This window comes from Somniosus microcephalus, unplaced genomic scaffold, assembly GCF_052327205.1.
Source record: "Somniosus microcephalus isolate GS21.2 unplaced genomic scaffold, FLI_Smic_1.0 unresolved_chr1, whole genome shotgun sequence".
In the NCBI taxonomy this organism is placed as follows: domain Eukaryota; kingdom Metazoa; phylum Chordata; class Chondrichthyes; order Squaliformes; family Somniosidae; genus Somniosus; species Somniosus microcephalus.
In genome coordinates this window covers 67586145-67599390 of record NW_028225179.1, presented here as the reverse complement: position 1 = coordinate 67599390, position 13246 = coordinate 67586145, and the positions used below count along the sequence as shown (strand labels likewise).

Here is a 13246-nt window from a genome sequence, read left to right as displayed (position 1 = left end):
CACTTCTCCACTGCAGCTGCCACCACCTATAGGACAGACTGCTGCCGCCCATGCAGAGTTGGAGCAGTCAGCAGCCGGGCCCTCCAGGCCCAGAGCTGGTCCAGGCCGTACCTCAAGGGCATCTGCCGACTCAGTTTCTGACACTCAGCAGCCTTCCCCCCAGCCTTGCTGCAGCCACTGGGGTCCCATTGCGGAGGAGCTGCAGGGTGGGAAGGGGCCAATCTCGCAAGCGAAGCAGATCACCCTCGAAGGGCAAAAAGTAGGAGGTGTGGCAAAATGCTGTTAAATGTTTTATTGAAGGCCGAGGATCGTGGTCATTTTTTGGTTACTGTTTTGTTCACTGTCTCCAGGTTGTGAGAGCCAGTTATGTGTCTGACTGCTTTTTGGGGGTTTCTCTCCATTACTTTGTCATGTGGGAAGGGCACACAGTTTGTTCAATAAAGAAGTGTCTTTATTCAGAATGTGCATGTTTGCTCTTTGAACTATTTGTTGCCTTGACCAGCTCAGGGTTTATGGAACGGTTCCATTCATGTTCTTTCAATGGCAGAAGCCATTCCCTCAGAGGGGGCCTAGAACCGACTTGCAATAAGCCGCTGACGGACGGCCCTTGCACTTTCTGCCTCCCTCCCGTCTTGGTGCTCCTCCTCCTCCTCCTCCTCCTCCTCCTCCTCCTCCTCCTCCTCTGCTGGTGCTCCAATGTCTGGTGGCAGTGGCTGAGTCCTGAGGATTGCCAGGTTATGCAGCATGCAACACACAACAATGAAATGGGAGACTCGCTCAGATGAGTACTGAAGGACTCCCCCGGAATGGTCCAGACAGCGGAACCGTTGCTTGACCACGCCAATTGTGTGCGCAACGATGTTCCTGGTCGCTTGATGGCTCTCGTATCGTTCTTCAGCAGGGGTGCTGGGCGCACGGAGCGGGGTCATCAGCCAGGTGCACAGAGGATAGCCCTTGTCCCCGAGAAGCCAGCCTCCTGGGTGAGCCGGGGCCTCGAAAAGGTCTGCCACAGAAGTTTGGCGCAGGATGAAGGCGTCGTGGCTGCTGCCTGGAAAGCGGGCATTGACAGCGAGTATCAGCTGTCTGTGGTCACACACCAACTGGACGTTCAACTAATGGAACCCCTTCCGGTTGCGGTAATCCTCGGCATTCTCTTGCGGCGCCCGCAAAGCCACATGCGTGCAGTCAATGGCACCCTGGACCATGGGGAAGCCCGCTATTCTTGCAAATCCCAGTGCACGCTCTTGCTGCTTGTCTGGGGTCATGGGGAAGGAAATGTACTGATGTCTCCTTTTAAAGAGGGCATTCATGACTTGACGGATGCAGCAATGCACCGCAAACTGGGAGATATTGGCAATGTCCCCAGTAGCGGATTGGAAGGAGCCGGTGGCATAGAAGTTGAGAGCCACTGTGACCTTCATTGCCACCGACAGAGACGTCCTGCTCCTCAGTTGAGGCTGCAGATCTGGCTGAAGCAGGTGGCAGAGCTCAGTGACCACCTCCCTGCTGAATCGCAGCCTCCAAAAACACTGCTCCTCAGACATGCTGAGGTATGAGAACTGTTGGCGGAAAACCCTGGGAGGGTAAGGTCTCGTGTGCCGACGCCTGTTGGCCCTCCTCCATCTGGCCATGATTGGCACTCTCTCTCGGCGTCTCTGAGCCCTCTCAATGTAATGGAGAAGCCCAACGTTTCCACCCATTGCAGCCCCCATAGTATGTGGCCACTCAAGGTTATGCCAGTGAAAAAGCAAACCAACTACAAAGTTCTGGGCCGAAGCCAGAAGTACCTGTGCGAGCGCTGAGTCAATGCAGAAAGCTCTCTCCCCTTGTCTCTCTGCAAATCTCTCTCTCTCTCACAGAAGGAGTGGTCCAAAAATGGCTACCACAAAGAAGCCAGGAAGAGCCCCCTTTAAATAGCGCCCCCCCCAGCCCCACAGCGACTGGGAACCAGTCAACCAGTCGCTGGGAGCGCCAGGCGGAAAGGAGGGGGGCGCTACTGAATTTCCGGTTCGGGGCGCCCCAAGGGCGTTGCACCATGAAATAACGTCAGGATCTGCGCGCGCAGCTGTGCGGGCGTTGCGGTTTTGCGCTGCTGCTAAATGTCCGCTCAATTTCGCGAGAGGCGCAGGTCTCGCCGCGCCCGGGCGCTAGCCGCCTCACGCCCCACTTATCGCCCTCTTAAGGCACTAACGGGTGGCGCAAACAACTGAATTTCTCCCCCAAAGAATCTACAAAGGGATACAGACAGACTAAGTGAGTGGGCAAACGTTTGGCAGATGGAGTATAATGTGGGAAAGTGTGAGGTATCCACTTTGGTAAGAAAAATAAAAAAGCTAATTATTATTTGAATGGAGAGAGATTACAAAATACTGCGGTACAGAGGGACCTGGGGGTCCTTGTGCATGAAACACAAAAAGTTAGCCTGCAGGTACAGCAAGTAATCAGGAAGGCAAATGGAATGTTGGCCTTTATTTCCAGGGGGTTGGAGTATAAAAGCAGGGAAGTCCTGCTACAACTGTACAGGGTATTGGTGAGACCACACCTGGAGAACTGCGTACAGTTTTGGTCTCCTTATTTAAGGAGGGATATACTTGTATTGGAGGCAGTTCAGAGACGATTCACTAGGTTGACTCCGGAGATGAGGGATTTGACTTATGAAGAAAGGTTGAGCAGGCTGGGCCTATACTTATTGGAGTTTAGAAGAATGAGAGGGGATCTTATTGAAACATATAAGATTCTGAGGGGGCTCGACAAGGTAGATGCTGAGAGGATGTTTCCCCTCGTGGGGGAATCTAGAACTCGGGGGCACAGTCTCAGAATAAGGGGCCGCCCATTTAAAACTGAGATGAGGAGGAATTTCTTCTCTCAGAGGGTCGTGAATCTGTGGAATTCTCTGCCCCAGAGAGCTGTGGAGGCGGAGTCATTGAATATATTTAAGGTGGAGATAGACAGATTTTTGAACAATAAGGGAGTGAAGGGTTATGGGGAGCGGGCAGGGAAATGGAGCTGAGCCCAAGTTCAGATCAGCCATGATCTCATTAAATGGCGGAGCAGGCTCGAGGGTTAAATGGCCTACTCCTGCTCCTATTTCTTATGTTCTTATGTAACCATCTTCCTTTGTGCGAGGTATGACTCCAGCCAGTGGAGCGTTACCCCCCCGATTCCCATTGCCTTCAGTTTTATTAGGGCTCCTTGATGCCACACTCAGTCAACTGCTGACTTGATATCAAGGGCAGTCACTCTCACCTCACCTCTGGAATTCAGCTCCTTTGTCCATGTTTGGACCAAGGCTGTAATGAGGTCTGGAGCCGAGTGGTCTTGGCAGAACCCAAACTGAGCATCAGTGAGCAGGTTATTGGTGAGTAAGCGCCGCTTGATAGCACTGTCGATGACGCCTTCCATCATTTTGCTGATGATTGAGAGTAGACTGAAGGGGCGGTAATTGGTCGGATTGGATTTGTCCTGCTTTTTGTGGACAGGACATATCTGCGCAGTTTCCCACATTGTCGAATAGATGCCAGTATTGTAGCTGTACTGGAACAGCTTGGCTAGAGGCGCGGCTAGTTCTGGAACACAAGTCTTCAGCACGATAGCCGGGATGTTGTCAGGGCGCACAGCCTTTGCTGCATCCAGTGCGCTCAGCCGTTTCTTGATATCATGTGGAGTGAATCGAATTGGTTGAAGACTGGCTTCTGTGTAGGTGGGGACCTCAAGAGAAGGCCAAGATGGATCATCCACTCGGCACTTCTGGCTGAAGATGATTGCAAATGTTTCAGCCTTGTCTTTTGCACTCACATGCTGGGCTCCACCATCATTGAGGATGGGGATATTCATGGAGCCTCCTCTTCCCGTTAGTTGTTTAATGGTCCACCACCATTCACAGCTGGATGTGGCAGAACTGCAGAGCTTTGATCTGATCCGTTGGTTGTGGGATCGCTTAGCTCTGTCTATAGCAAGCTGCTTCTGCTGCTTAGCATGCATGTAGTCCTGCGATGCAGCTTCCCCAGGTTGGCACCTCATTTTTAGGTACGCCTGGTGTTGCTCCTGGCATGCTCTTCTGCACTCCTTATTGAACCAGGGTTGGTCCCCTGGCTTGATGGTAATGGTAGAGTGAGAGATATGCCGGGCAATGAGGTTACAGATTGTGGTTGAATACAATTTTGCCACTGCTGATGGCCCACAGCGCCTCATGGATGCTCAGTTTTGAGCTGCTAGATCTGTTCTGAAGCAATCCCATATAGCACGGTGGTAGTGTCACACAACACGATGGAGGGGGTCCTCAGTGTGAAGACGGGACTTTGTCTCCACAAGGACTGTGCGGTGGTCACTGCTACCAATACTGTCATGGACAGGTGCATCTGCAACAGGTAGATTGGTGAGGACGAGGTCAAGTAGGTTCTCTCAACACCTGCCCCAGGTCCAGTCATGTCCTTCAGGACTCGGCCAGCTCGGTCAGTAGAGGTGCTACCGAGCCACTCTTGGTGATGGACATTGAAGTCCCCCACCCAGTGTACATTCTGTGCCCTTGCTAAACTCAGTGTTTCTTCTAAGTGGTGTTCAACATGGGGAAGTACTGATTCATCAGCTGAGGGAGGGTGGTAGGTGGTAATCAGCAGGAGGTTTCCTTGCCCACACTTGACCTGAAGCCATGAGACTCCATGGGGGTCCGGAGTCAGTGTTGAGGACTTCCAGGGGCAATCCCTCCAGACTGCACACCACTGTGCCGCCATCTCCAGTGGGTCTGTCCTTCCGGTGGGACAGGACATACCCAGGGATGGTGATGGGGGACATCGGCTGAAAGTTATGATTCTGTGAGTACGACTATTGTCAGGCTGTTGCTTGACTAGTCTGTGAGACAGCTCTTCCAAGCCGAGGTCGATGCCGGGTGGTCCGTCCGGTTTTAATCTTCTTATTGTTTTTCGTAGCGGTTTGGTTCAACTGAGTGGCTTGCTGGGCCATTTCAGAGGGCAGTTAAGAGTCAACCACATTGCTGTGGGTCTGGAGTCACATATAGGCCAGACCGGGTAAGGACGGCAGATTTCCTTCCCTAAAGGACATTAGTGAACCAGAGGGGTTTTTATAACAATCCGGTAGTTTCATGGTCACCATTACTGATACTAGCTTTTTATTCCAGATTTGTTTATTTAACTGATTTTAAATTCCCCAACTGCCGTCGTGGGATTTGAACTCGTGTCTCCAGATCATTAGTCCAGTTAGTAGACGGGGGGGGAATGTACAATAGACCCAGAGTTGGGAGAGTGGTCGGTAGAAGAAATTCCCGAAGTGTCCATTTCTGGCCACCACACTTTAGGAAGGACATGAAGGCTTTGCAAAGACTCCAGAGTAGATTGACCAGAATGGTACCAGGGATGAGGGACTTCAGTTATGTGGGGAGACTGGAGAAGCTGGGGTTGTTCTCCTTAGAGCAGAGAAGGTTAAGGGGAGATTGACCAGAATGGTACCAGGGATGAGGGACTTCAGTCATGTGGAGAGATTGGAGAAGCTGGGGTTGTTCTCCTTAGAACAGAGAAGGTTAAGGGGAGATTGACCAGAATGGTACCAGGGATGTGGGACTTCAGTTATGTGGAGAGACTGGAGAAGCTGGGATTGTTCTCCTTCGAGCAGAGAAGGTTAAGGGGAGATTGACCAGAATGGTACCAGGGATGAGGGACTTCAGTCATGTGGAGAGATTGGAGAAGCTGGGGTTGTTCTCCTTAGAACAGAGAAGGTTAAGGGGAGATTGACCAGAATGGTACCAGGGATGTGGGACTTCAGTTATGTGGAGAGACTGGAGAAGCTGGGGTTGTTCTCCTTCGAGCAGAGAAGGTTAAGGGGAGATTGACCAGAATGGTACCAGGGATGAGGGACTTCAGTTATGTGGGGAGACTGGAGAAGCTGGGATTGTTCTCCTTCGAGCAGAGAAGGTTAAGGGGAGATTGACCAGAATGGTACCAGGGATGAGGGACTTCAGTTATGTGGAGAGACTGGAGAAGCTGGGATTGTTCTCCTTAGAGCAGAGAAGGTGAAGGGGAGATTGACCAGAATGGTACCAGGGATGAGGGACTTCAGTTATGTGGAGAAACTGGAGAAGCTGGGATTGTTCTCCTTAGAGCAGAGAAAGTTAAGGGGAGATTGACCAGAATGGTACCAGGGATGAGGGACTTCAGTTATGTGGAGAGACTGGAGAAGCTGGGATTGATCTACTTAGAGCAGAGAAGGTTAAGGGGAGATTTAATAGAGATGTTCAAAATCATTAGGGGTTTAGGTAGAGTAAGTGAAGAGGAACTGTTTCCAATGGCTGAAGGGTCGCTAACCAGAGATCACAGATTAAGGTGATTGTCAAAAGAACTAATGGTGACAGGAGGAAAAACGTTTTTAGGCAACGAGTGGTTAGGATTTGGAATGCACTACATGATAGGCTGGTGGAGGTAGACTCAATAATAGCCTTCAAAAGGAAATGGATAAATACTTATAGAGTCATTTGCTGGGGCGCTAAAAGTTAGCGCCCCTGCGGCTGATTTTCCCAGGTAGCACCCCGAGAAGGAGGAAGGGGAGGGGCCTGGGACAGCAATGGGGGGCAGGTGCCGCCAGCCCGCCACCTCCCCTTTAACTAGCGCCGCCCCGGCCGCAGGTAGGCCCCTGTTGTGTATGTAACCGTTTACCTCTTAAAGGCGAACTGTTGTGTATGTAACCGTTTACCTTTAAGGGAACTATAGAATGTAACCGTTCGCCTTTAAGGTAAACGGTTACATACACAACAGCCCCGTTGACCCCGGCGGACATAGTGTCTGGTGGTAAGTCGGGGGATGCCACCCAATATTACAGCCAGGGCGCTGCGCATGGCAATGACATCATCACCGACAGCACAGCGCTGCATGGTTAGCGCCACCGCTAACCTCCCGCTGAATTTCACGGGAGGTGTTAGCGGCGCCGCGCCTAGGCGCTATTTGATTTGCACCTGTTAGCTAACGGTAGGCACAAATCAACTGAATTTAGCCCCCATAGAGTCATAACGGCACAGAACGAGTCCATTCGGCCCATCGAGTCCGTGCTGTCTCTCTGTAGAGCAATCCAGTCAGTCCCATTCCCCCGCTCTATCCCCGTAGCCCTGCAAGTTTATTTCCCTCAAGTGCCTATCCAGTCTCCCCTTGAAAACATTGAGTGTCTCCGCTTCCGCCACTTCCATCGGCAGCGAATTCCAGGTCCTTGCCACTCGCTGCGTAAAAAAGTTTTTCCTCACATCCCCCCTGAATCTCGTGCCCCAAACCTTAAATCTGTGTCCCCTAGTCCTTGTATCGTCAACTAGTGGGAACAGCCTTTCCCTGTCTAGCCTATCCAAACCCATCATAATCTTGTACACCTCGATCAAATCACCCCGCAACCTCCTTTGCTCTAATGAAAACAAATCCAGCTTCTCCAACCTGTCCTTGTAGCTAAGATCCCCCATCCCCGGAACCATTCTGGTAAATCTCCTCTGCACCCTCTCAAGGGCCTTCACATCCTTCCTAAAGTGTGGTGACCAGAACTGGACGCAATACTCCAGTTGTGGCCTAACCAGCACTTTATAAAGGTTCAGCATAACTTCTCTACTTCTGTACTCAATGGGGGAAAAATTCGGTATCGCCCCGTTTGGGGCGCCATTATCGGCCGTGCGCAAAGTTTAGCGCCTGGCGCTAATTATCACCTCCAACGGCAAACTTGTCTTCTATCGCCCCTGGAGGTGATTGGAGCGCTAAATCAGGCGCTTCACACCTGTCTTAAGGCGCAAAGGCCGAGGAGCGAGGCACTACCTCAGAGCGCTGGCGAAGCTCATGTGATGTCAGTCAGCAATGGAACACACTGACGCCGGCCAGTTCTTAAAAGGGAGTTCTGATGAAAGGTCCTCGACCTGAAACCTTAACTCTGTTTCTCTCTTCACAGATGCTGCTTGACCTGCTGAGTTTCTCCAGCATTTTCTGTTTTTATCTTAAAGGGGAGGGTTGATCTTGCTCTCCATCCACATCCTGCTCATTGCAGCCTTGAATCTAGGCCTGGAGAGACCTGTACATCAAATCTGCTGGAAAGAACAATGGAGAGGCCCAGGGAAAGAGGTGAGAGTGCAGCCCCCACAGTCTCTTCTAAATCGATACAAGGAAGGTCAAATCAAAATGAACCTGCAAAGTGCTGCTCAGTACCCAAAACTCTTCACACAGCGTTGAATCTCTCCAGAAGCCTCTCTCTCTCTCTCCCTCTCTCTCAGAATGCGTGGTGAAAAAATGTCACCAACAAAAAAAGGCAGGAAGCGGTCGCCTTTAAATAGCGCTCCCCCAGTCCCTTCCTGACTGCAAAACGCTCCCCTCAACCTGTCATTGCTAGCGGCAGGCGGTAAGGCAGGGGGCGCCACTCAATATCCAGTCCAGGGCGCTACCGGGGCGTTGCGCACTCAACTGATGTCACGATCTGCCAGCGCAGGAGATCATGGCGGTAGTGTTTAGCGCCACCGCAAAATGTCTAGTTAATTTCGCGAGCGGGGCAAACATCGCCGCGCCCGGGCGCTAGTTGATTTGCGCCCCATTAGCGCCCTCTTAAGGTGCTAACGGGAGGTGCAAACAACTGAATTTTCCCCCCAATACCTCTATTTATGAAGCCCAAGATCCCATATGCTTTGCTAACCACTCTCTCAATATGCCCTGCCACCTTCAGGGACATATGCACATTAACTCCCAGGTCCCTCTGTCCCTGCACACTCTTTAAAACTGTGCCATTAAGTGTATATTCCCTCTCCCTGTTCCTTCTGCCAAAATGCATCACCTCACACTTCTCTGTATTAAATTCCAGCTGCCACTTGTCTGCCCATTCTGCTAGCCTTTCTATGTCCTGTTGCAGTCGATTGGTATCATCCTCACCATTTGCCACACCCCCAAGTTTGGTGTCATCGGCAAATTTAGAAATTCTACTCTGTATTCCAATGTCCACGTAATTTATATACATCAAAAAAAGCAGTGGCCCCAGCCCTGACCCTTGGGGAACACCACTGTCTACCATCCTCCAGTCTGAATAACAGCCATTTACCACAACTCACTGTTTTCTGTCCTTAAGCCAATTCCTTATCCAAGCTGCCACTGACCCACCTATTCCATGAGCCTCAATGTTGTTAACCAGCTTTCTATGTGGTACTTTGCCAAACGCCTTCCTAAAATCCACGTAGACAACATCCATTGCATTCCCTTCATCAATCCTCTCTGTTACTTCATCAAAAAATTCTATTCGATTAGTCAAACACGATCTGTCTTTTACAAACCCATGTTGGCTCTCCTTAATTAGCTTAAACCTCTCCAAGTGCCCGTTAAAGGAGAAAAAAATTGCAGGGATATGGGGAAAGAGCGGGGGAGTGCGACTAACTGGATTGCTCTTCGAAAGGGCCAGCGCAGGCTCGATGGGCTGAATGGCCTTGTGCTGTGCTGTACTATCCTGTGATTGCCTCGAGCATGTGATGACAATAGAAACATAGAAGATAGGAGCAGGAGTAGGCCATTCGGCCCCTCGAGCCTGCTCCGCCATTCAATGAGATCATGGCTGATCATCCAAACTCAGTACCCTGTCCCTGCCTTCTCCCCATATTCCTTGATCCCTTTAGCCTTAAGAAATATATCCAACTCCTTCTTGAATATATTTAATGAATTGGCCTCAACTACCTTCTGTGGTAGAGAATTCCACAGGTTCACCACTCTCTGGGTGAAGAAATTCCTCCTCATCGCTGTCCTAAATGGCTTACCCCTTATCCTTAGACTGTGACCCCTGGTTCTGGACCCCCCCGCCATCGGGAACATCCTTCCTGCATCTAGTCTGTCTAGTCCTGTTAAATTTTTATAAGTTTCAATGAGATCCCCTCTCATTCTTCTAAACTCTAGCGACTATAAGCCTAATCGACCCAATCTCTCCTCATACGTCATTCCTGCCATCCCAGGTATCAGTCTGGTGAAACTTCGCTGCACTCCCTCCATGACAAGAACATCCTTCCTCAGGTAAGGCAACCAAAACTGCAATGGAGTCAGCAGTTGGACTGTCCGCAGGGCATCCAGGACGGTTAACGCCGGTTAACATCGCAAGGCTTCTTTGAAACAAAGCTTCCTGGCAGAGGCTGGGGCCGCAATCAGCCTTCAAGGTCAGGGGCGCGGAGAAAGCCCGCTTGAAGTTACAAATGTGTCCGTCCTTATCACTGAGAATGTGAGCGTCTTTGTTCCAGTGAGACTAAGGGGGCTGGAAATTGGCACCTGAACACGTACGGGCAACTGAGGCATCGTCAACCCAACGTCACCCGGGTAGCAACACAGCTCTCTGAAGGGACTGGATCTTCTCGCACACATGTCCCCGAGATCGGGCAATCGAATCGAGGAAGGTTTTATTGGAGAACCGAGGATTTATGAGATATTGTTTGGGAACAAATAGTTTGCTCTTCTGCCCCATGCCCTTCAGTAGTTCCCGTTGCCGTTTGGTTTATATTTTAGGAGTTCTTTGTCCAGGGTAGGTAGCAGCGTGTCTCTGTAAAAAGGTAGAGAGTGCATCGCCGCCAAACACAGAGAGGGAGAGGTCAGCTGAGATTGCACATGCTACAGGTGTGCAAGTGAGACAGAGAGGGGAGGTTTGAAATAGCTGGTCCAGGTACTGTCAGTCCAGGCACACTTAGCCCTAACCGGTACAGTTAGTCTAGCTACAGCCAGTCCAGATAAGGTGGAACGACACAGGAGCCGAGTGTCCAAGAGGAACGGAGAACACTGGAAGACAGAGGTCCATCACTCCCACCTTCCAGAGCCCAGCACTGTCGGCCCAGGGGAAGCAGAGACGACCAGCTGAAGCCGCTCGCAAGGGTGAGGGGTCATATCAGTTCTGGAATGAATGCTAACTACGAGCCTGCCCACCCCAATCTGTTCAATAGTCAGGCTCGCTAATGCTGTTAATTTATCGGCTATCTCGGGACGCTGATTGTAAATTAATTTTGTCGGTTTATATCAATCTCAGACACGGATACCGACGGTAAATTGATAGTCGCCAATGCTAAATTAATGGGACATAATTCAATGACCCTCGTGACCTCTGTTACTCATTCTGTCAGCTAACCCTCCCGGTTAATTATTTGCACACGCTACGTTTAATTGCTTCTTAATTATGATAGCTGATGTTAATAAACAAGGATGCAGGACTTCAGTTATGTGGAGAGACTGGAGAAGTTGGGATTGTTCTCCTTAGAGCAGAGAAGGTTAAGGGGAGATTTAATAGAGGTGTTCAATGTTACGACGGTCTTTAATAAGGAGAAACTGTTTCCAGTGGCTGGAGGGTCGGTAACCAGAGGACACAGATTGAAGATAATTGGCAAAAGAACCAGAGGGTGAGATGAGGAGAATAGTTTTTTACACACAGCGAGTTGTTGTGATCTGGAATGCGCTGCCTGAAAGGGCGGTGGAAGCAGATTCAATAGAAACTTTCAAAAGGGAATTGGATAAATACTGGAAAGGGAGAAAATTGCAGGGCTATGGGGAAAGAACTGGGGGTGGGGGGTCGTGGGGCTAATTGTATAGCTCTTTCAAAGAGCCGGCACAGGCACGATGGGCCGAATGGCCTCCTTCTGTGCTGTAAGATTCAATGCATTGTTAATGCGCGACTTGTCGGCTGACTATGGGTTAAAGGTTAATTCGGTCTGTCTACCTGGGTGGGGGGGGGTGGCGGTTATCACCCACAATCCCCGCAAAATGGCGGCGAGCGGGAGCGCAGCAGGAAACGCCGGGCCGCCAATTTGGCCACCCGGCCGCCATTTTGACCAACCGGCCGCCATTTTGACCACTCGGCCTCCATTTTGACTGCCGGGCTGTCAGGGTTTACAATCGACTCCCCCAGAATTGGTAGAGGCAGAGACGCCGGATTGGAGAAGGCCGGGAGATCCAAGGCCTACGATTATTGCCCAGTCTGTGCTGAGTTAGGTTGGGGGAGGGGGGCGGGGGTGGGTGCGGAGGGGGAGAGTATTTCAACTGGCCTCAGTGTCCCTGAGCTATGGGACAACAACAACAACTTGTATTTATATAGTGCCTTTAACGTAGTAAAATGTCCCAAGGCGCTTCACAGGAGTATTTAAGATAAAAAATTTGACACCGATCCACATAAGGAGAAATTAGGGTAGATGACCAAAAGCTTGGTCAAAGAGGTAGGTTTTAAGGAGCGTCTTAAAGGAGGAAAGAGAGGTAGAGAGGTGGAGAGGTTTAGGCAGGGAATTCCAGGGTTTAGGGCCTAGGCAACAGAAGGCACGGCCACCAATGGTGGAGCGATTATAATCAGGGATGCTCAGGAGGGCAGAATTAGAGGAGTGCAGATCTCTCGGGGGGGTTGTGGGGCTGGAGGAGATTACAGAGATAGGGAGGGGGCGAGGCCATGGAGGGATTTGAAAACAAGGATGAGAATTTTAAAATCGAGGCGCTGCTTAACCGGGAGCCAATGTAGGTCAGCGAGCACAGGGGGTGATGGGCGAACGGGACTCGGTGCAAGTTAGGACACGGGCAGCCTAGTTTTGGATCACCTCAAGTTTACGTAGGGTGGAATGTGGGAGGCCAGCCAGGAGTGCGTCGGAATGGAGGGCAGAATTGGTCAGCATTTCTGCTGCTGATCAGAATCCAGTGAGGTGAGGACAGGTTTAGGCGACGGCCCCTGTGGTCGAATATCCTGCTGACACCCAAAGCGTAGCAGTGGTATCAGAGGGTGGCGGGTTAATCGGTACTGGCAAAGGGGTCAGGGTTCTTGGGTTAGAAAACCCCAAGAGAGAGAGCGTGATCATTTGAAAGGTTCAGTCATACGTGTGTGTGTGCGTGTATGGCAGTTGCAATTCGCTTCCAACCGTTTGGCAGACCAGTGCTGATCAGGTGCGTTGCTCCAACCAATAGATCGCGACCGAGCCCTGCACTGCTGCAACTTCCTGGGGGGGCGGTGGAAGCAAGCGGAGATCAAAGGGGCAGCATCGGAGACACAGCCAGTCCAAGTCTTGGGGCAGGAAGGAGAGAGTCGTCTTGCAGGGGCTGAGCTGCACTGAGGGAGCTCGACACAGATCCAGGAGCCATGGTAAGGGCTGCTCACTGACGTCAGGCGGGAACCTGCTCACCAGCGTCTGCACAGCGCACGCATTGAGTGTGTGAACAGAATGAGCGTGGAGATGGGGCAGGGAAAGCAGGAGCCTGACTGTGTGTCTGACGGAATTAGTCAGGGAGAGATACAGAGAGAGAGAGAC

The 13246-nt window shown here is 51.1% G+C and overlaps 1 protein-coding gene across 2 annotated transcripts in view; it reads left to right on the top strand.

Moving 5' to 3' along the window:
* Positions 1-10712: 10712 nt before the first annotated feature.
* The window catches only part of LOC147095457 (septin-4-like), a 192558-nt gene continuing 190024 nt past the window's right edge, over positions 10713-13246 (top strand). Inside the window, exon 1 of one of the 2 annotated variants that reach the window (XM_085974607.1) lies at positions 10713-10847. Coding sequence is in view for 1 of the 2 variants with exons in the window: in XM_085974605.1 (XP_085830731.1) it covers positions 13078-13080 (3 nt within the window). In the remaining variant the exon portion in view is untranslated. Of the gene's footprint in view, positions 10848-12896; positions 13081-13246 lie in introns of those variants that run through there. The other variant, XM_085974605.1, reaches the window with a different exon arrangement.